This window comes from Athene noctua, chromosome 5 (genome assembly GCF_965140245.1).
Source record: "Athene noctua chromosome 5, bAthNoc1.hap1.1, whole genome shotgun sequence".
Lineage (NCBI taxonomy): Eukaryota > Metazoa > Chordata > Aves > Strigiformes > Strigidae > Athene > Athene noctua.
In genome coordinates, this window is record NC_134041.1 from 19,610,795 (window position 1) to 19,635,240 (window position 24,446).

General features: G+C 38.4%; 1 protein-coding gene across 1 annotated transcript in view; it reads right to left on the minus strand.

Moving 5' to 3' along the window:
* BCAR3 (BCAR3 adaptor protein, NSP family member) overlaps positions 1–24,446 on the minus strand; it is a 113,459-nt gene that overhangs the window by 45,985 nt on the left and 43,028 nt on the right. The window contains 1 exon segment of the mRNA XM_074906581.1: positions 9,308–9,635. Within this exon segment, the coding sequence (XP_074762682.1) occupies positions 9,308–9,635 (328 nt within the window).

Here is a 24,446-nt window from a genome sequence, read left to right on the forward strand (position 1 = left end):
GCTGAAAGGAAGAAGTACACCTACAAATGGTAGTTTCACCCAGAAGGTGACAGATGAACAGGTACCTTGCAGCATATATACAGTTGGTAAAACTTTTGATATAGAAATGGTCTATCCTAATCTAAAAATATAAGGACAGTTGTCCTAGTGCAATATTGTCATGGTCTCTTCTGATTTATTGTGTTTTTAAAAAGACCACCTCTAAAACGATTGCTGCCCTGATGAAGAAAAGTGTTTACTAGAAGCACCTAAGTGCAGGTGAGAAAAAAGGTATTTAAAAACTGTAGTTGCCTTTTTGCTATGCACTTTCTACCTGTCTTCATTCAGAGACTGAAAAGAAAATAGCCACTTTCACATTTATTTGCAGGATTGTTGGTTGTTAGCCACAGGTACCAACATACTGTTGCTATGACCTGCAGTACTCAAGGAAAGTGGACCTTTAAAGCATAAAAGGGGCAGAAAAGAAAATAAATGGTCACATGGGGTCAGGAAGCAAGCGGAGGAAGCAATACAGTACTCTGTACAAGTGAGCAGGGTGCTCCAGAATCTTTACAAAAGAGACAGGAAACAGCAGAGCTAGAAGAGAAACTTTAGGTGTGATGGAAGGAGTAATTCAAGAAACCCTTTACTACTACAGTGTCCTCTGACCAAAGGAAGAACAGGCTGAAAAGATAGAAGTTTTCAGGAAGTTTTTGAAAAATAACATACACTCAGTTTGGTTGGGGCCTTGAGGAACTGGGGCTTAAGTTTACCTGGCAAGTCATTCATTACAATAAGGCCCTGATCCCACAATTGATTTCAAACAGTAATATAACTGTGCCCAACCCATATGGCACTCCAGTTCCTCTGCTCTGAAGCTGAAGGACTGGGTTTTAATTGATCTCCAACACTGGAGAGATGATCTCTCTTTTTGAGACATTTTGTCCCATTCCCCTCATCTCCCTCCCCCAAAATCCCACATGGGCAGGTTTTTGATACTTGTCACCTGTAGCCAAGTTTCCAAAATCCCCATCAAAAGCAAGAAGTGAAGCTTTTGTTCTGTGGGTCTATGTCAAGCAAGCAAAGACAGCGGATGTGAGCATCAAATAGGAACAAAGGGATGAAGAATCTGACCCCAACAATGGACAGAGGGGCTGGAAGCAAAGACAAACAAGCCAAAACAGAAATGACCCCCAAAAGTTAAAGGATAAGAGGATTTGGTACTGACTGTAAACAGAGAACATTAGCTACTCTCTGCTTATATAACAGAGCATTCCTTCTACCACAAACATCTACCAGCTTTAGCTGGTAGCTCTGCTCCCCCTCCGAGACAGCAGAGGTCAGATTTGCAGGTGTGTATGTGAAGAGGACACATCAAGAGAATGAAGGGGAAATTCTGAGACAAAAAACCATGAAGCTTTGGCAACATCTAAAGAAACCTTCCTTTTGAAAAACCATTTGTGTGTACATGGAAGAGGTCAGTGAGATGTTCAGTAGCCCTAAATTCACCCTACTTATCTTACTCCTACTAAAAAACACAACTACAAACTCACAGTCTGGTTCAGTTTTTTTGGAAAAGAGGAAGTTTCAGGCATTACACCAAAACCATAACTATTTTTACTTTAAAAATTCTGTGGTTGTATAAAAATTTCTTCTTCACCTTAACCTAAAACTTAAAGGGAACCAAAGTGATTGATATTCTTCCTGTTAATCTTGCAATTATTTTCATAGTTTAAGAACTACACTGCATTCTATAAACCCAACAAACACTGTAATTTATTTTTCTCCACACAGGAAACATGAAAAATACTTATTCTACTTGATATATTCAAATCTTAACTTGATTAAATTTTATTTTTAATTTTCTAAGTGCACCTAACTATATGCTGTAAGTGCACACATTATATTCATATAAAAAAACCCCCACCTATTCAAACTAAAATTATCCAACAAATAACATTTTCAAAATCACTAGTTAGAACAAAATAAATGCTGTCTAAATACCCAACCCACCCCATTCTCAAAACCCAAAGAGAAAAAGAATTCTCAGTATCTGGAGAAGCAAAACAGGCTGACAGTCCTCACAAGGAAGAAGCAAATTCCTGCATAACAGGCTCCAGCTCCTCACCGAGTACTGCCTTGGCAGCTCTTTTCCCTTATAAATCAACTGTCAATTCAAGGACTTCAGCAGGTCTCATTTATTGTGGTAATACCACTATGAGGGAAGGAAAAAATTCAGGAACCCAGAATGCAGCCATTGATGGCTTTATACCTCAAGACTAACACCTTGCTACCCTCCAAACGTACTGCCCTCCAAGGACAAGGTCCTGCAGAGGACAGTGAGCCTGCTTAACTTTATGCTGATGAAGTTACCCTACTGACGTCAGTGGTACTAATCAAGTTTAAAACTGAACATAGTTTTATTTTTTTCCTGGACAGTTACATAAGATGAGACAAGTATGCAAGTCTCACCCAGCTAAACATGCAGAGCCTTGAAGATCAGCAATTTTGAAGAGTACATAACATCCTAAATGATCAGATAAACTAATCTACTCTAGAATAACTCTGTTGCAGCAACAGAAACTCCAATGCTAGATGATAGCACTTTATCTGAAATAATGGGGAGAAAAGCTGACATAGAAAAACAAGACCAAAAAAATCTGCTGACCAGTACTCAAACGAAGAGACTGAAGTCTAGCTAAATATACAGTTGGACACACCTATCATACTTGCAGAACTAGAGAAACTAAGTGTATTCTTAGCATCTGTATGTAGATACTTTGGGCTAGTCTATAAAATACATTTTGGTTCACAGGTTATTTGCCACATTTTGATCTTTTGCAACAGCATTCAGCGAGCACTGGAAGACGTCAGAGGTACTGGTTTGTCCATTTCCTCAGTGAAAGAATCAAGCTAACCACAACCTGCCCCCCGCACCTCCCCACACCCACCAGATTCAATTTTCCTTTTTTAAACATGCCTGAACCATATTAAAAAAAAAAAATGGACATGAACAGTTCATGTTTGGAATTTTGGTAGAGTAAAAAGAAGCTGTTATGTCTTATCTACGTACAAAAAGGAATAGTTTCTAGTCACATCAATAAAAACAGAAGTAATGTTGCAGCTACAATCACATTCAGGACTTCCAGCATAGTCAGGAATTTACAAGGCTTGAAAACACAAAATCAAGATAGGAGAAAAAGAGAAAAGACTAAAATTACAGGTCTGTAGTTACAACTCTATGCTTCTAAATACATAGATAGTTAAAAGTAAAGCTTTAAAGATGGAGGGGGGTCAGAAGTCTAATTCTGACCAGCTGGGAGGTCCAAATCTCTCATGAACAGTGATAAAACAAAACATCCAGGGCATTATATGTAATTTTGAGAAAAGCACAAATTATTTTGATTCCATGCCAGTTTGAACAGTACAACCCTACTATTTATCAGTGACTATTTCTGAAATGTCAGTATAGACAAAGAATGGAATTTGAACAAAAAATTGTCTTTGCAAGTGTGAACAGATGAAATGGCTACTGAAAAGACAGTAAACAGGAATTAAACCAGCATATATTCACAAACATCCTGTATAACGGGAAATAGCCAGTGTAAATTAATGTCAACTTTGTTTGGAGGCTTTAATTAGCATGAAAACTTAGAGTGATCATTTCTGCCAGATGGTGTGCTTCAACACTTCCTAGGGTAAAGCTCAGCAAAGGGAAGATAGTGATTTAATGCAAATGTATGACTACACAGTTTCTCCTAGAATATCCAAAGCTCTGCTCTTCAAAGAGTCCCATACTACACATACAGGGCAAGGACAAAATTAACTCATCTTTCTTTCCATCAAATGTTACATTTCTCATACACATACTTTTATCAGTCAAGTATCTTTTCTAAGAAGTCTGAGGTGGACACACATGAAACACTAAGGACTTTAAATAGGCATGTTACTCTACAAACCACAAAAAATTAATAACCTTATTCATAAGAAATTGTATCTACCTTTGATTTTACTGCTGTGCTAGATTATCCATCCTGAAATTCGTATTAAATTCCTTCAAAGCATCATGAAGAGAGAAAAAAAAAATAAAAACAACCCCACAACAATGCCAACTTGGATCCTATTTCTGGCCTATTGACAGTTTACAATTTCACACTGGAGCTGTTATTAAACTGAATTTCACCTAATTTTGTTGTAAAGCCTGTTTGTTTCAACAGGAATACAGGCTGGGGGGGTTTCCTCTTACTTTGCAAGCAATAGAGGGAATTATCAGTACCGAGAAAGGGGTGTTTTTTTAGTCGTCTTCACCATGCTTTAAACTGATTGTGAAGATCTCATCTTTATTAGCTAACTCTCAGAACACAATGTTGAAACTATCATACCACTTGCATTAGTTCTCTCCCCACAGAACAACTAATGGCCTGATAGTGGGGTATCAAAAATATATTTCTCTCTCACAATTTCAAAAAAATAGGTGGCTAGAGGCTGAAGAAGGAATTACTTCCTCCATGACAACTTGCTAAGAGGAAGAGTGTGGCATGAGGTTCAAAATTTATTAGTCAGAGAATCCACATAAGAAGAAACACTATGAATATCCTAACCGTGGAAAGAGGCTTTGTTGATGTTTATTCTATACTAAGTACTGAAGAATACCTGCAGCAGCACCCATGACTATGGAATAGATTTTTGCGTGTCTTGCAAAAGTACTAATTTCAATTCAAAATCCCAAATGGAGGAAAAACCTTCAGAATATCTTAGGTTCCTCTTTTTTCTTCTTTCCCTAGTATGTGCATTAGCTTACCAATAATGGATAGTATGCAGCCCTATTGCAATTCAATCAACACATAAGTCTTGTATGAGAAACGTGTCTTTTGGAAACAGACCCTTCTTAGTTTTTATGAAACTATTTGTTAAGATTTTTTTTTAATTAGAAAGTTTAGGAACACAGAATACTACAGCTGTCAGCTGCCAGACAATCCAAGCAGCAATTACTTGTTCTGCTACCTCTTGCAATCACATGAAAAAGAGAGCAGAGTATCAATATCGAAATCTACTTTTGCTTTGGAATATTTGCAAACGATTCCGTGCAAAAACCTTTGCTCTGTTCCATCTTCTTAATAACCCTCAGAAATTCCTTACATCTCTACAATGAGGAAACATTTAAGTTATGTTCATATCACAAGCAGTACCAGGCCCACAGAGACAATTACTACCTTAACCCAAGACTAAGCGGGTGCTCGTGACATCCAACTGAAATGGTGCAGAATGTCGAAACTGGTCTTTCACAGCTTCATTCATCACTATATTCAAACTTGCTGTGATAGTGCTAGTTTTGCATTGCTTTTAGGTCTTGTTAGGCTGAGGGATATTTGGCTGCATTAATGAAAAAGCATGAAAACACCACAAGTCAGTTAAACTAGTATGACAGTCAGGGAGAACCATAATCATCCAAGTGCACAGGTAGTTCCAAGTGACACAATTTCTTCTGTTATTCCAATGTAAATTCAAGTTTGTGCTTTAAACAATATGAGGCTATGACTCATCATCTCTCTGATTTTTGGCCAAATGTAGGTATGAGACGTCCTTCTAATAAGGACTGCAGACTTGTGATGTGCTTGGTCACAGAAAAATTTGAGTTTGACATTTCCAATATTCATTTATTTGAAATTAAATATGCCTTGTAAGATCTATAAAGAGTCTAAAATTCTGCAAATAATTGAACTAGCATTGCCTGTGAAAACTAGGAAAGTACTGAGGGCAGGGGGAAGAACCACTTATCTTTCCCAAAACACTAGAAGAGAGAAACAAGAACTATTCTACATCCCTGGAACAGATACTAGTTAAAATAGCTGCACAAAACCAGGAGTATCAGCATAGTGAAATGAAGCATTTCATACAGCAAAGGCAGCCAGTACTCTTTGGCTCTGTAAGAAGAGCAAGAAAGATGTCTAGGCTGATCACTTTCTTCATCCATACAAGTGAAAAACTTTAATAATTAAAAAGAGATTGGAAATTCTGGACTTCCTGATGGCAGCAATAAGACGCAGGCCAAAAAAGAGACTGCATGTTCTAGCAACAGATATGCATATGAATAATTTTTCTTTTAAATAAAGGTATCATAAGGCAGATCTAATTAAACAAAGATAACCCATGGACCAGGTGACAAAGGGAAATTCCAACCGTGCTTTATTTAGGTTTAATTGTCAACATCAGATAATGAAGAACATTACACACAAGCAGGCTTACAGTTCCACAAGCTAAAATGAAAATTCTCTCTTGAAAGTTCTTCACTTTCAAGAGAAAATTCTTATTTTAGCCAATAAAACTAACTTTCAAGAACTTTCAAGAGCTCAGCTGCTTCTAACTTTGGCCACTTATTTCCAAGAGACTCTAAAAATTAGATATGGGCTTTCTCAAGAAAGAAAACTTTTTTTCCCCTTGAACTAACTAGCACAGGTGTACATTCCCAAAATACACAGAATAGAACACAATCTTATTGTATTGAAAATTGACTAATTTCTCCAAGTTTTCAGAAGTCACTATGAGGTTTGTAGAGACTTTATCTCTTGGGTGTTTTGTTGTTTGGTTTCTTTCACCTGAAACTGCATGAATTGTATGTCAGAATTTTATTCTTCCATGTCAACCAGAAGATACCAGAAAATCTATAAAGACATAGTATATCTGGTCACAAAGATGCAAAATTCCTGACAGAATATAATCTTACAAATAAATTATTATACATATACTTCATCTTGGCTACAGAGTAATGCAATTAGGTAGCTGTAATGTAAGACAGAAAAAAAGTTTATGGAAATCAGAAGAGGTCCAATTAGGGAATGACATAATTCATTATCTTTTTCCTATTCACCTCACTTCAGTTTATTTTTTGTTCCACAAACTTATTCATTGTGTATTTATATATTAAAGATTACTCATCTTGAATTATTGAAAATGTTATCATAGTTATGGTTTTAAAATTAGAATTAATCAAACTTAAACTATGACATGCCTGAGTCACAGTTCAGTATAATTTGATCCATGTGGACATGAACACTGTAATCCTAATCACTATTAGTTCTGGTCCACTGACATCAAATATAGCACTTGGGTTGAACAATGCATCATGAAAAAGTTTGGTTAAAATGTGTGTTCACAGTTTGAATTTTTTGTAAACAGCATTATAGCAATGAAAGACTGATTTACTCCTGAATGAGAATATCTGTGCAACGTTACACTATTTCACAAGTTCCTACACGGAAATAAAAATATTACAGGGCTTTTTTGATAGAACTCTGATAAGGTAGCATGGACTTCCCTATACTATTAGTCCAAACTAATTTCAGCATGAGTGTAAGCATTAGAATATATACCTTAGCATATATGGCAAAATGCTTACCACAGGAAAATCAGACTTGTTCTCTCAATTTTCTTTTAAGCATACTATTGAAAGGCACAGAGTCATCCCAAGAAGACTCAGGAAGTGATATATTTGCTGACTGTCAAGCTGGTAGTGTCTTCTGCTGTAATACAATTGGGCTGTCAGGTCATTGAGGAGAACATATGAAGATCCATTTTAAAAATTAAAGAAATAAAAAGTTACAAGTTGTTATCATAGCATTCTGTGCTATGACTCAAAAGATGTAAATTCTAACAGGCTGCACTAACAAAATCCTTTGAATCTCTTATTATTTCAAAAGCATCATGTTTTAATTCTGATCAGGCAGAGTTTCTTGACATTTTCCTCTCAAGTATTCTGTTCCTACTCTTACTGCTTGTGCAAAAGCGTTCTTCCCATCAGTTACGAGTATAAATATATTAATATGGAGGCTTTGGTCTCTCAAGAAAAGAAAACATCTCTTGCAAGTAACTATTCTTGAGAAGGAAGACACAAGATAAAACTTCAGTGTATACCACCTTATTCCTTTTATGTCAGCAACCCCGGTTGCTTGTGTTACACAAAACTATGCAAATCAAAGACACAAATTATGTCAAAAAACCAGTTCATGTAAGCATGTACATCATGTAAGCAGGTACATCACAGAGTTGAGTGACAGAGGAATAGTAAACACACTGAGGCCCTTTCTTCTTTCAAAGTGAATGGGTTATAGAGAAAAAAGACTTATTTTCAAGCGAGAAGAAAACTTGATCCTGTGTGCAGAAAGCATACAAAACCCACTCTACATACTCAACCCCACCATAATTAGAACTGTCCTTCCCTTGCAAGATTTGAGAACAAAAAAATATTACTCTTACAGTGATGAACGCAGCAAGACTATAAATTCTAATTCAGAAGTTGTCATTTGGTTATCTTTTCACAACCTTTAATTCTGTCATCCAAGCAGCTTAACACTCTCTCATCTTTGTGCCTTTAACTGATCCAGTATATTACATTATGTTTTTCTTGTTAGCTCGAAATTTTTTCCCATTTTATAGACCTTGATATCAGAACAGAAAAAGGACATAAAAAAATTACTTTTTTTGTAAGCAATGAAATATCCGTTATGATAATAGATTGCCAAAAGAAATGCTAGCTATGACAGCATAATTCCTTCTCAAGAGTCATGGATGTTATAACTGGGAAGTCATAGAAAAATAATGAATGGGTGTAATTTGCCATTAGCTCAGGGTATGTTGGGTTCCACTGAGTCTTCAAGAAAAACAGCTCACATGTAGCTCTAGGTTGGAGGCAGCTGGAACACCACTTTCTCCTTTTGCTCTGCACTCCATCTGTATAAGCACTGCATCCAAATCAAAACGAAGTTTGAATAGTTTGACTTGGTTAAAACTGCTCTGTTAGAACAATGCAAAGGGTCATTTCAAAGCAATTCAGTGACTTTTAAAAGTTTCCTCCATGGGAATAGTACATGCAATGCTATACCTTTTAAACATTCAGGGGCAAGAGCTAGCCCTTAAAAATTAGTTTTAAAAACTATACAGATGTCAAAAGAAAGACTAAAAATCCACATCACTAGATCCCACAGAAAGAGTGGTATAGAAGGACATTTTAAAACATTGTATTTAACAGCATCTTACTGCAAAATGAAAATGATTTTGAAGCCTGAGCTATTCAGTAAGTCAAAAAAAGAAATTCTCAAAATTCCTGAAATCTATGCATCAGATTCATTCTTCCCCACCCTACATGTTTCACACCATTTTTTGTTTTGCTTCTTCCATCAGGACCTAAATTGAGTACTAGGGAGAAAATTCAACTTCTGTTGGAATGCAAAGTTGTAACAAACAGCTGCACTTATAACAGGGCATTTAGAGGTCTAGAAATAAAATAATTATTATGCAACAAACATATGTAAATTAAGGTTTTACAAGGTACCTGGTATTGAGTTTGTTGCTCTTCCCATTTTGGGGGGGGTACTCTTCTATAACATCCTGTACAAAAGATGGTTGCTGCCATTGTGTTCTGGTGTATGGCAATGTTCCCACGTGGCTAAATGTATCACAAGACCTTGTAGCAATTGTCCCCTTCTTCTTCCTGGGGAGAGTGCCATGGATAGAGATGTCTTGAAAGGAGTCTGAGCGATGCTCAGTTGGTGAAGGTTTAGTGGTCAAAAGGTCCATGGAAGAAGCTAATGGGAACTGGTGGTTCACTGGGCCGTTCCTGGGAAGACTTGAAAATTTTCCTGCAGCTATCATTTTTGCATCTGGAAAAACAGAAACAAGATTTATCATAGCACATCAATTGATGGAAGTTAAATAGCATGAGTTACAAAGGCATATAGAATTGAGCTTCTGCTTTGCTTTAAAACAGTCAGATACCTCAAATTGTAGCCTGTATTATAATCTAGTCACATTGCTCCCAACTGCATATGAAGCACACATGTATATTAACTTCTATACACATGAAAAGTCATAACAGAAAACAACCTATCTGGACACACATGCAAGAGTAGGCCCAGAGCAATTCTTCATTTTTATCCACAAAGTTCCTCTTTCTTGCTCCCTCGTATACTCTGAAGACTCAGACATCAACTTAGAATCATTAACAAAAAGCAAAGTTTTATGAACATTTTGACAAAAAAATAAAGGATACTCTACATCTTGGTTTGGAAGAATATGTTTCTAAATGCAGTAGTTGGCACACTATGAAGAAAAAGCTTTCTGAAGATCTTGCTCAAGTAATAAATCTAGAAGAGAACTGGTCACATATTTCTAACAGGCTGTAAACTAAAGGGCTACCAGAGATAAGAGCAGGAGCAGATTATTGGAATTCTCTTCTTCAGCATGCACAGCCTGCTGGCTCAAATCGTTGACATTAGGGATTTGCATAGCTGTCAGTCTCTTGTACAATCAGTTATAGCCTACCACACAGTACAGGTTTTTCTGTTATCATGAGCAAGATTGTTTGTCTCACAAAGTGTTCACGTACATTAACAGATTGCTGTTCTGTTCCTCAAAAAATGCTGCCTTGTGCTCACTTTATAGTGATACATTACAGAATAAAAGCTGCTTTATCCTATCTGGTTACAATAGGCTGCAAAAGCCACTCTGTGGAACATACACACAGACCTAAAGGTCAACCAGCCCTACGTTATTTAACCTAGATGGTAGTCAACCAGGTGCTTCCTATAAAAACTGGAAAAGCCACAGAAGCATCAGAGATCGATATGAAATCAGAAAGCAGAAGAGCTTTAGGAAATAACAGTTATGGACAGAAAGAATCTGACTTTGGTCAAGTTTCATGCTGAAAAATAAAAGTAGCACCCTGAAGGCCCAGCAGTCTGGAACTCAGCTGCCTACAGCTGCACAAGAATTCCTCTGGTTTTGGGGAATGCACAGGTGTTGCAAAGAAGACAGAGCTGCCTCTATAGTCCTCCTGCTCTCTTCTCCAGCGTCAGCATCACAGGTACTATCGAAGTGTTGCTGTACTGAAGCTACTGTTACTTCTACACAGAGGTTATCATAACAGGCTTAGTTTTACAGTAACGCTAAAGCTGATCTCAAATTTATGAAATAATTCTATTTCCTGTCAGCTGCACTGCAGAGATTCACAGGCTGGATAAGGTTTCCAGACATCACCAACAAATCCTTTCCCACTTCTCCCTTACTGAAGGGCATCAATAAATACTCATTAATTACAGATGATAATTTTTTTTTTTTTTTTTTTAAATCGTCAATTTGCCAAGGCTCTGTCTGAGCACAGAGTACTATGTACTGCAGTAGAAAAGCCTCTGGAAATAGCACCTCTGCCCAGAGAGAACCTGTTTGACTTTAGTCAGGCTTCTTGTTGAAAAAAGCTGAGGAATTAAGAACTGACGTTTTTAGTTACAGAGGTCCAAACAGAATTCAAAATCCTAAAGAAACCAAACCATACTGTCACAAAAAATCTGCTATAAATTACCATATGGACCCTTGATGTGAAATACTAAGTCACCTCTCCATTTATCATGTGGTTTGAAGACATATTTTCTGCTGACTAGTCTTACAAACATCACACAATTATTTCCAAAATAATAAAAGAGTGCTGTGAAGTTAGTTTTGCATTACAATTGTTCTAAAAATTAAATGACTGATTCAGAGATAGGAAGATCTTAAATGCAAATGCCACAAAGCTACAACCTCCTATAGCTAAAGCAAACTGACAGAGCTTGTTTCCAGTAAATTCAGCTTTATTATTACAGAGGAACAATAAAAATTACCTCAAACAAGGGCGGGGGGCAAGCTTCAAAAATCACACGATCATTTGAAAACTCAGCTTTATGTGTTTATTGTAGTAAGGCAACAAACACCATTTATATAGAGCCTGAAAACTTGGAGGTTAGCTTGCTCACATTGCACAAAGATGTTATTCTTTTGAGGGTTGCTGCAATTCCATACTTAATAATCGTACTTCCTTACTGGTTTGTAAAAAAACATTTTCAAACCTCTGAATTCTGACTATTTGAGTGAAGGTTGTCCAGTCAGAGAGATTTTCCTTAGGCTGCAAAATCACCACCACTATGCTGAAATGGAACACATGACATTTCATGCAAATAGGTATCAAAATCAAGTAGGTATAAACTTAACCAATGAAAGCTTCAGTTTAATAGTTGATACCAGATGAGTTCACAATAGGCTTAACGACGACAGTAAACTGTCAACCACTTCATGTTTGAGTACCCATAAAAGAATGCTGAGTATTCTCTCTCCTAACCGAATCACAGGATAAATATTATAGCAATCCAGCAGACTTCCCATCCAACAGTTTGAGAATTTTCAAACAATGACCCTCTGAGGTACAGTATTTTCTGTATAACCTCCTCTCCTAAGAAGTCCTTCTTAAGAAAGAAAACCCAACTGCCTCAGTTATGTCCCAATCATTGCACCTTTTAAGTCACTCTCAGTAACATCCCATGATTTACAAATTCAATACTCAATCCTCAAATTCACACCTCAGTTTTGTTTTGAGGAATCAAGTTAGAGTTCCAAAGTTAGTACAAAATAGCTACATTCAAGAATTTTTAAGACACTTAGCCACTATTGTACTCTTCATAAATGTAAAGCGAGAACTACAATAATTAGCTCAGCAAGAAAAGTCCTGCCAAACTATCCATAGATTTTTTTCTCATATTGAATGTAAACACTGCAAGGAGGGAGCCTCTTCAGTTGAAGACTCTGGAATGTCTCAAATACTTTAGCATATGATTCAAAGAATGTTTGACTTTACTAGATACAAAAGCCCTGAAAACTTTACTCCCTAAGAGACAGTATGCTTTGAACATACGCCATGATGCAATCAACAATGGAACTAGTAGAAACTGTAGTAGAACAATAGCCCAAAAGAAACTGAAATCTAACTGTACACATTCCTATTTGTCAAAATGCAGGATCTAACAAAACAGAACAATTAGGAAGTCATACACATTTCCCCTAACTAGATGCAAACAAGATTGACTCATGCCAATATAATGTTAAAAACGTTAAGTGAATTTGTATTTATATAGAGAGTGGCATTTCACTTTCTTCAGTCTGTAATTTGGGAAAGTATATAGGAATGGAATTGGCAGGAGTCAGACTGTAAATTCAGAGAACTGGAGGGCATGAAAGGTTTCCAGGTAACTTCTGAAATGTTCTAGTTTTTTGTTAGGAATGAGGAACACAAATGAAGAAGTCTTTAAAATCAGCATGACGTTTAGAAAAGCAGTATAAGATTGGGCATCAAATAAAACACATATCTGGTGGGCAAGACCAAACATGCACCAAACTCTAATCCGATGGGGTATGCATCTCTTCACATCATTGCTCAAAACAAAAAGGATCCATATGAACAAATGACCTTCGCTTCCCCAAAACAACATACTAATGGAAACCTCACAAAAGGAAATAGAAAAGCAGTATCAGAGTCCTGAATCAGACTCTCAAGCTATTTACCTCAAAACTCTTGAGTTACATCTAAATCAGTTTTGGACATTAAAAGATTCACACTTCTCTCGAAGTTTTACTGATCTGCAGTCTGGGTCATTCTTCATTCTCCCTGTCAGACCAAAGTCTGTGAAGTCTATTCCTGGCGTTATCATCCTATCACCAATGCTACAATACTTTACTCAGTCATACCACATCTTTATCATTACATATGCTATGAAGCTAAGAGGGCTTGAGCATGGTTTAATACATCCAACTGAAGAACAACTACAAGATGGTGCCAACTTTTGTGAAAATCCTACTTACTTCTGACACAGCAAATCTCCTCATGACCTCCTCTCACCTACCTGTCCTCTCTCCCTCAAAACCAGTAACAATAAATTACGGTGAGCGGGAGATATATTACTCTCTTCTCCCTGCTAAATTACTTGGCATATTTGCATGCACTATGCAAAAGCACACAGGAAATAATTAAAATGATCAACCTTAATGGTGAAGAAAGTCAAGTTCAGGACAAAAACCAGATCAATTCCCTCAGATCTATTTTTTGTGTAGTAAGAGAATAAGTTTGGGAAACAGAAGAAGCATGACTGAAAAGCCACTAAAGCTAACTTATCATAGGAAGAAATACAATTAAAACTATAGCTACTCTAAACTCAAAGTACATTTTATGTTAATTGACTCCTTAGAAGCAATGTAGTCATATTCATTAGTATAACAAAAAAAGAAGATTCCTGCTCCCAAAATGGCTTAGAAAGCTTTCTACAACCTGTATTTTCTGTTGTTTGGGGTTTTCTTTTAAATAAGATAAACAATGCAGTAGCTGCTACAGCAAACAGATCACAGGACTTTAAGAAGAATATTAAGGTTCAAGAACCTGCAGCCTGTTATGATACAGAAAAACAGATTGAGAAAGCATACACAATAGTACAAAGGCTTTAAACTACTATCAGAAAAAACACGAGTCTGTCAAACATCAAAAAATCCCCACAAGATTACAGCTAGGTCAGTGCTTCCAAAAGTTCTTGAAGTGCTATCAAAATGTTCGTGTTCTCTCTCTCTCTGCCTACATATGTCATACAATTTCCAGCTCCCATACATCCTTGCACTGCAATCTGACAATCTATTAAAAAATAGTATTTTTAACTTTTATGCTCAGGCAACAGAAAACACACAGGCCAGGATAAATTATCTTTGAAATTTCTGTTTTGAAATGAGAGAAACAGAAAAAAACCACACTTCATGAGTTTTCACACGTAGAATGCCTTGGTATTTATAAAAAATGCCACAAAGAAGTGATCATTGAGGAGGATTCAACAGTAAGTAGAGACCTCCTCATTTGGCTTATACTGTGAAACTATCTCAGAAACTTAAGTGCCCAATCACTTAGCTCAGTAAATCCTGAATGGTATGAAGCCTTGACTTGAAATAAACATTCTCTCCCCATTTTGCTGGCAGAAATAGAGGACTTCACTGATTACAGTCAAACCTAAGCATTTTTCAGCTAATGCTTCAAAATACAAGCTTTTGTTCCTCCTCTAGTATAGGAAGTCATTTATTATTTTGCCTGATCCTCTGTTCCCACGTTACTGAAAAAAAACCCAGAAAACAACCCACTCTAACTGAAAATGCAGTATTTCAAAAAAACTTTTCAGCAGCAAGTATGCACTTAAGTACTTTGGACTAACAAGAGTCCTGTGTAAATTACAAATTTGGACATAAAGAAGCACTTTTATATAGGCTCCTCTTTAACTGACAAAAAAAAAAAAAAAGGATAGAGCATTTATTTTCTCTCTACTCAGCGAAGTATCTTGGTATCTCGAGTACTTACACTTTAAAAATATTTAATAGTTTGCATGGCATCCACTCCTACAAAACCTAAGCATTGGATCAAACATCTCAGCAGCTACTGCCACCGCGATGGCATTTCTAGCAGTCCGCAAGGCAGCCGCCGCCAGGGCCAGGGCTGGCCCTGCTCCTCCGCTCTCTGCTCCCACAGAGGCAGGGACAGAGGGACGCTCACACACACCCCACCAACTTTTTAACTCTCTGCCCGGGTGGACAACGCCGGCCCCACAGTTACCAGTCTGCTCGCTGCTGCTTCTTTCCAGGCCTTCTGGAGATTAGTTAGAGGCTTCGTCCCGACCAAGCGATCTCCCGGCAGCGAGTGCCGTGCAGTTCCCCGGGGCTGCGGCGCCGGGGGCAGCGGGCAGGGGAAGGGGTGGCCGGAGGCCGACCTCGCACCACCGGCGGCCCGGAGCGCTTCCAGCGAACCCGCCGGGACGTTCTCGGGAAGAGCGCAAGCTATGGCCGTGCCGCGGTCGGAGCCGGCGCGTACGCTTGCACCAGCCTGCCCTAAGAAAGAGCAGTTCGCGATAAGTGAACTGAGGGTGACTCGGGCGGAGCCTGCCCAGAGCGCCTTATCGCTCACTCGCCCGGGCCGCCGCGGTACGGCGCTGGCTCCGCGGCTCCCCCGTCCCCACCGCAGCAGACGAGGCCGCCTCCCGGCGCCACTCACCTGGCGAGCGCGGGGCGGCGGCGCCGGGCCGGCCCCTGCAGCCCCCGGTCCCTGCGCGGTGTGCGGCGGCTCCGGCAGCGCCGCGGCCGCGGGCGCTCTGCGGGGCGCAGCCAGCGCCGGCTCGGATTTGCGGCTCCCCAACCCCACCCCTCGGCGGGCTGCTCGGGCCGCCCTCGCCGAGCCCCCGGCACGCAAGTCCTCACGGGCGGTGACCTCTCCGCGCCCTTCTCCGTGGATTCAAGAACTTCGCTTCCATAATTTCGTCTCCCAGAATAGCACTACAGCAAAAATTAAGTCTCCTAATCCCACCCTGTTCACGGACAATTCTGAGCCTAGCACATACCTGACACACACGACTGACTTACCTTAGCAGACTGCTTCCTCGTCCCACCACCTTACATGAGGCTGTGCAACAGGTCGGTGGGATAAAAAGCATTTTCTAAAATGCCGAGTCAAATAGCTGTAAAGGATCGAGAGCTTTTTACAGAGCAGATGGCTAGTTAACCTCCTTGTGTAAAGTACAGCCTTTAAAACAATCAGATAACAGATACGTTGCTGAAGCTGTGGTTCTAAACTATCTAAATAATAAATGTCGTTAAGGAGCAGATTATTAATCTTCCAGGACCTCTATGTATTACCTAACCAATAGTCAAAAATAAATCAAACTATGATATTCCCACTCTGAACAAGTTAAACTACATCCAATAGTGACAACAGCAGGATTAAAATTCCACATGGTGATTTACCATAGTGACACCTCAGGGTAGAACTAGGACATCTACCTCTTTGTAGTTTGGGTTTTATGCATTGTCCAGAACACTGAATTTTGCAATCTGAGGTATCTAAAATACCTTACAACACTTTTTTTTTTTTTTTTTTTTTTTTTATTAAGCAATTCAGGACAGAAAGAGCACCAGACCTTCCTTTGAAGTGTAGCTAGAGCCTCAGAAACATTTAGCTCATCAAGTCAAGATTCTTTAGTCATCCTCTATGTTGCAGAAGTGTTGAGAGAGGAAAGTTCTTGAAATTTTCATAGGTATGGGTAGAATCTTTGCATAAGAAAGCTCAAGTAAGATGGAATTTAGAATAAAATCAGAGAGAAAATAGAGAGCACTCAAATATGCAGTAAGAGATGAAGATGAGACAGGAGATTAGAAGATTCAATTTATCTAATATACCAAGGTAGAGGAGGCTCACAGCAGCATTTCTGACTGGTGCACTCCTTCCCACAGCAACACCACTTTGGTTCCTTAAGGTAGACATGAGCAGTAGGAGAGCATTATCACTGTTGGTATTGCCACACACTTTTTACAATAACAACTTCCAAAACAGAAAAGTTGAGGGAAATGTGAAAGACAACAGTTTCCAAAAGCATTCATTCACTGGTGCTAGGACATAGATCACCACTTGTGGTGTGTTATGTTGGCAGTCAAAGACTTGTACACTTACGTAACATTCTCCCCCCAAATTACAGAAAATTATAACATCCTACCGACACTGAACAGAATCTTGAAGTTAAGATCTAAAATCAAGCCAATTTCACATGAGGCCTAAACGCACAACAAAAGCTCACTCCAATATTTTTTCAATTAAGTTCTTCCTCAAATGCAATGACACTTGAGCTATTGATGAACTAGGAAAGCTAGTAAATCTTGAACAGCTGATGGCACTCTGCTTTTGTCATTGCCAGTTGTGCAAAACCGGGTTAAGTATTGAGGGCAGAGAAGTACCAGAAACATTTCAGGCACAGTGACCGATTCCAGAACTTCACTCTCACAAGTAACAATCTATGGAGATTTCCCATAAAATATTTCAGGCACAATCTTTCTTCAAAATATACCTGTGGGAGTGAGGGGAAGAGCAGAGGGAGGAGAAAGGAACCAAAAAACCAACAGACTGTGATCCCATCTTGGACACTAAAATGCCTCACTAATGTTCTGTGCAAGAAAAATGGAATTATGGTGAGTCCTGTAGTTACATCTTTGTAACATACATGAGAGTGGTAGATATTTTTCACAGGGAAGATTGTATAGTACTTTATTAGCTTATCAAGTAGAAGATGCTACAGAAGTGCACACTATTATTTTCCTCATTGCATAAAGGAAAATGTCTTGCTTCTCTATCTAAATCATACATTCCACAGTTCAGGTAAAAGACATCTAAAAATCATGCCAAAAATTCAGATCAGTTAGCACATAAAATGGTCTCTATTGACTGATTCTAAAAACCTCAGGAAATATTCAGACACTGTATTTACATAGGAGGTAATGTCATGATTCATTGTCATGTTTTATGAATAAGAACCAGAAAAGGAGTAGTAATTTCCTGAGTAACATGACTTCGTGCTAAGTAATGGACTGGTAGCTGGGCAGCCCTGCATAAACTGTGATTACTCTTGCATGAGTCATTGCATCCTTTTCCTAGGAGTTTGAGTCTGTCCTCAGATGAAATTGAAAATTGGTCTTTGTCCTCACGTATGACAATTTACAAAACCCATCCTTGTACATATTAGATGCAAAGCTGTTAAAGAGCATTTGCCTGCAAATTCTAAGAATGAAGAATTCACAGGACTGCCTACACCAGCTACATTAGTTGGGAGTGAGTTTGAATTAAACTAGATTAAATTCCTTGTTGTAGAAGTCCTCCTAACAGAGGCCAAAAACCAGCAGTGTGCTGGCCATTGCTGGCCACACATCACACACTGCTGTGGCCTTTTATGGTCACCCTTGAATTCTGCTTTCTGAAGGAAGGGAGTATGTACAGATGCATCTTTCCACCTAGTGCAAAGACACCTATACAAGCAGCTATCTAAACAGATGAGTGAGAAGGAACATAGCTGGGACCTAGGTCCTAAGCCCTGTGATGCAGTAGCTTGCATACCTTATTCGCACCAGGACTTAGGTACTTGCCAGTTCTTGAGAGACCATTTTCAAAATGTGCTGGGTTTATGCTAACAAAAGACATAATGAGACAAAACAAGAGGATTCACTGGAATTTTTCCATTTGACCTTAAACATCAGAATTCTAGTCTTCCTAAAATAGCCAGAAGAAAATCTATCTACTCTAAAAGCACTGCTGTGCAGCTGCAATGATAAAATGCAGAAGTAACTACACAAGATGAGGACATGGTATGCATGGATTGCTCACGCAGCAGTTCTTGTAGATTCCCTGATAAACAAAAGTCAAAGCAAGTTTTTACTGTAGACTTGTCTTAGAAGAGAAAGGACCCAAACAAACAAAATGCTACATTCCCTCAACTCCCACAGATGCCACACAGAAAAAATAATGATCAGCATAACTGTCAGCTAGGAAATCAAGTATTTTTGCTGGAAATTTTCAAATTAATTGAAGACATATCAGGCCAAATTAGAATGACAACACAAAGTGAAAATGCTCCCATACTTGAAATCTGACAATATTTAGTTTAAAAATTATGACTTATGGCAACTGTGCCTTCTAATGTCCTCCCCACCCCAGCTGCCAACTGAAACAGACTAGTCACCAGCTATCCAGACCGCCATAATAAAGCTACCAGCATCCAGTCTTGCTATTTGCTCGGTCTTAGGTCTGGAGACACGAGGTCTTTCCAAAACTCCCAAAGAGCTATCTGTTATGAGCCAGAGTCAAGAAGACTCATGATCCCTAGCCTCAGAGAAGTTTGCAAGCAGAAATGTCCCATACCTGATCATCCTGGAAATAATACTGTAGTAAAGCAGGAGTGTTTGAGGAGTTAGATAAACCTTAGCTCATTCAGTGACAAACCGGAGCATGAACATGCCCTGGCTTGCTGGAGTTCCTGGCTACAGCACATTTAATTTTTGCAGACATAAAGAGTACAGACTGGGTATGTATAATACCAGATGTCTGATCTTCATTTACTACTGGCTAAAAGCTATAGTTGTAACAAATCAGTATTTTCCCATAGGAATTGGTTTACTATTAAACTCCTCCAATCTGCAGCTCACTGTTGTAAATCTTAAGTCAGAAAGAAACTGAGACTTTTGGAAGTATTTGAAAAAAGAAATTTCACTGTAGCTATCAGAAGTTCTAAGAACTACAGAATTCCACGTTTTGAGTCAGCTAGTATTTATCAGCCACCGCTAGAACCAAAAATCTAAGTACAGCCCTTGTCAGATATGATACAAGAAAACTGAGTATCATCTTTAACAAAAGATAATTAGTAATTTTTAAAAATTAGTAAAAATAAATTATTGCACATATTCTGTGACAATAACATGTTTGTTCCCCCCGCCTTTAGTTTGGCATTGAAAATCACATCAAGCATCTTGTGCTGACAGAGATTAGACAGATCTGTTTCAGAAGTTTGAAATATGTGGGTAAAACTGCACTAAAACCAGTTTTCTTTTAGTGACTAGTTTTGGTAAATGATGTATTACACTGGAAGACAACGTCAGAAAGAAGCTGGACAAGGTTTTAGGGGTGCCTTTTTACCAGGGGGTCTATTTTCCTCTCTTTGTTCCTAGCAGTGGAAGAACTGTTACTGTGGAGCTAAGATTTTCTTGTAAGCTTCTGTTTTTCCGTGTTTCTGTAAAAAGTCTCAAATACAAGAGAATTAACAGCCTCTCTTTGCACATGACATGCTGGGGAGTTTTTAATTTAGAACATAACTGATGTAGAGACGAGGATAAACAAAAGGCCAGAAAGCAGCAATAAATTATTTTGGAACTTTCAACAGATTAAATGGTACAGAGGTGTGTACTTACAACTTTGTAACAGCATCTACATTTCTGACCTCCTCAGACAGAAATGGCAAAAACCTTCAAATCCTTGTATCTCTAAGTGTGAGAGCAAAACAGACCACACAGGTAGCAATACTACCTCTAACTGTTATGGAGATGAAAGTGTTCAAAGCAGCCTCCTCTCCTTCTATTGGCAAAGCTACCAGAATACTTTAGCACTGGTCTGGAATCTGCCAGGTTGACACTACATACCACTGTTCCAAAGCACTCAAGTTGTGTTTATAGTGTTTCAGAGAGAAGCAAAAAAGCCTGAATGGGTAAAAGGGTTTTATCCAAGAGTGACAAGGGCAAGATATTTGTGTTTGACAAGGCAAAAGCAGTCATGGCTTTATGCTAATTGTTTTGGCCATCTAATTAAGCATATGAGGGAGTCCCTCAGTTATTTTACACCTTCTTTGAAGATGGGCTTGTCTCTACATTGTCCCAAGCACAAGGAAAGATCTGTACTGCTTGCTCATCTTCCTTCTTAATAATGCACATTGTAGGTCTTCTATATAATGAATGACAAGGAGAAGACCCACATGTCAAGAAAGCACTTCATATTTAACTTTACACTACTGCAGCAGGGCAAGAAATACAACGTATGCAGAAATAGTTATTTAAGAATTTAAATGTAAAATATCTTTTCCCCACCAAAAGCAGGAATTTATGGCATATTAATTACATTTACTCCAATTCAGGTTTTGTGTATTATTTTATATTCACCCACGATAAATTATGTCAATGCATATATTTTATTTAAATCCATTAAGGCTGACCTCCTCTGTATGACATATAATTATAAAAGGTCTAAATACATATTCTATAAAAAGTGCAATCTCTCTGTATAAGAAAACCCATACAAGACAAAAAACTAAGTATTCTTTATACCTTTAGCCTCTCAAAGTAAAACACTCTAAAATGGTAATGAGATCACATTAAGCCATAAAATGCTATTAATCAGAATTCAGCTCAGTATCTTGAAGTATTCCAGAAGGTACTGGAAAAACAAAGTTCTAGCTCTTAGAACACCCCCTAAAGAAAATTCTCATCACTTAGTTTTCTATGTACCTTTCCACTCATAACTCAACCAATGACATATATAAAATACATCACAAATACTTACAAACATTTTAATAGCCAAATGATACAAAGCTTTCAAAAATAATTCTGTATTTAAATTAATGGTTATAAAGGAATCAAGAAATATCTTCCATGTCTGGCAATATCCAAGGTATTGTTTTATTATACCAAATTAGACATTTTTGTTTATGTGTTTACATTACCCTCTCTATAGGTAACATTTCCACCACACTGAAGGAGCTGGTCACATTACGGTACGATTCCTCAATGCATCTGAAGCATGATTTATTCCTTTAATACAGATCATAAAAAAACATAAATAAAACCATACTCCTAAAGACCACAGTTCAATATGGTAACTATCACTTTGTCCCAATCCCCCATAACGTCAAACTCCACTTCAGGTGTATTAGAGGATACTGAGAAAGCCATGGTTCCTTCCTGGAGCACTACTCTATAAGCACCGGGCTGCAGCTTTCAGGATGTCTGTCTTGAACTGCTGATTGTTACAGAACAGCACGCCACACCTCATGCTGTGGGAAGGAAGATCTTTTTGTGTAATACAGGAATCAGATTACACCTAATTTGTCATCAGTTTCTCTCATACCAGAAGAAGCCACTTCTAGAAGAGGATATGCTATTTCCTGGCTCCTTTGCGATGCCAAACAAACATTTCTAAGACTACAGAAAGGTGCTAGATAGCTGCTGAGAACATTTCTATAGGCACAGACAGAAGCACAGCCCACATTTTGCTTTACTTAGGAGTGGTTTAGTACCCGAATATTGGATGCATTTTGATTCTATATTGGGACAAGCCCAGACAAGCTGCAGGCCCCACCCTCTGACTCTACAATTTCCCTGGAACAGAAAACAAAAGGTACATCTCAAAGGAGTCACAGCATGCTGTGAATACATGAATGGATACTGGCCTAGATGGCAGGACACCAAGATTCAGAATGTGCTGCAGTGCACATCAAAAGGTAAGTCAAGATACAGCAAAAGGACTGCGGAAAGACTATTTATAGCTCTTCCTGTTCATACCTTTTTGAAACTTCATTTCTGTTAGATTAAATGCTTACAAGCCGAGAAATTATTCTGGGAAAGCATGACGATGAGTTGGTGTGTTCTTTCATGTTTCATTTGACATCTACTTTGCCACTACCTGATACAAGATCCTGGACTTGAACAGCTATCTGTTTGACTGCCCACAGCCACATGGTCTTCTGTTCATCAAACGGTCGTAGGAAGTATGTTCAGAACTGGTAACAATTTTGCACTTGGGAAGAAAGTTTGCAGAAACTGGAAACGTTTTTCCACTTGTGTACTTTGATTTGCAAGGAAATGAAATAGGGTGATAATCCCTAAGCAAATATTTGAGATCATCAGGATTTACAGAAGAGGAAACAAACACCTTCCTGACATTTGAAAGGCTGCACTCAAAAGAAGAGATTAAATGTTCCAGGCCAACTGCAGTTGTAGCTTTTAGGCCTAAATTCATTCCACCAGCTGTTAGCGGTTGCTGAGTGGTCTGCCAGACAGTCAGCTGTCCTGAGATATCTCTATGATCAACAAAAAATACAGACACCTACATAAGGTAATTCACATTGAAAGTGGACTGAATTATCTGCTGAATTCATCTGTCTCTAATACCTAGAGGGAACACAGAGTGACTTGCCTCCTTCAGTTGTGGTTTCACTTTAGGCAGTGGGGCTGTTTCAGCCATCAGGGCTCCCCTGTGTTGTCTCTTCCTTGGCCATTCACACTCACACAAGTGTTTGTGCAGCTGAATAGTGAACTGGCATGGGGACTTGATCTGGATGAACATGAGGGGGAAAAAAAGGTTGGTTCTTAGCCACATAAATTTCCCAATCAGTTCACCATGCAGCTGCAGGATAGTTTTACTGACAACAAAAGGAATGATACAGAGATGAGAAAAAGCAGCTAAAAGAAAGCTGAAGAGGGCACAGACTGCTTAGTCTGGCATTTTGAAACCCCAGCTTCAATTAAGGACAGGAGTCAATGGCACAGCAGCCTTTCAGTTTTGTAATACTGATCAGAAATATCAGAGCCCCATTATTCAAAACACTGATCCAGTACAAAATCAGTTCTGCTGAAATGGTTTAACAATTTTGAATGGTTGTTTTTCTTCTGATTAGCTAATACTACTCACGTCAAACCAGTTATTCTAATCACTTTCCTACCACTGGCTGGCATAAAGATAGCATAAAAAGCATAAAGGTAGTGAACTTCGTATTGTGTACTCTACCTAATCCAACAGATATGTGATCATGTGCACATATTTGATCCAGGTCAAATGTGTTGCTGGGCATTATGTCAATGCACAGATCTTGGCATTAATTACTGTGTAAACACAGCCCGAGTAGCTAGACAGGATGAATTCAAATCTTAGCATACTGAGACATGTTCTGTTCAAAGTAGTTTCAGAACCAGGTAACATTTTAGAAAACAGAAAATGTTTTGCCAAAATTTTCTAAAACTTAACTTCACTGTGCAAAGAAATGCTTCGTCCTATGAAATTAGCCTTGTGAAAATGCTTGCATATTAAACTGACTTATCACATCAAGCACTGTCTGGAAACTGTTGAACCAGCAACAAATACAATGCTGCTGTTTAAAGCTCAAAATAACAGCAACAGAATAATACAGCTTTTGCTTTGTACTGGTAAGTACCTTAATAGGATATTAGTATTTATTGAATAGAATGGAAGATTTTTTTTTTAAATGTTTTTTCCAATGTCTGACTTCAGTACAGTT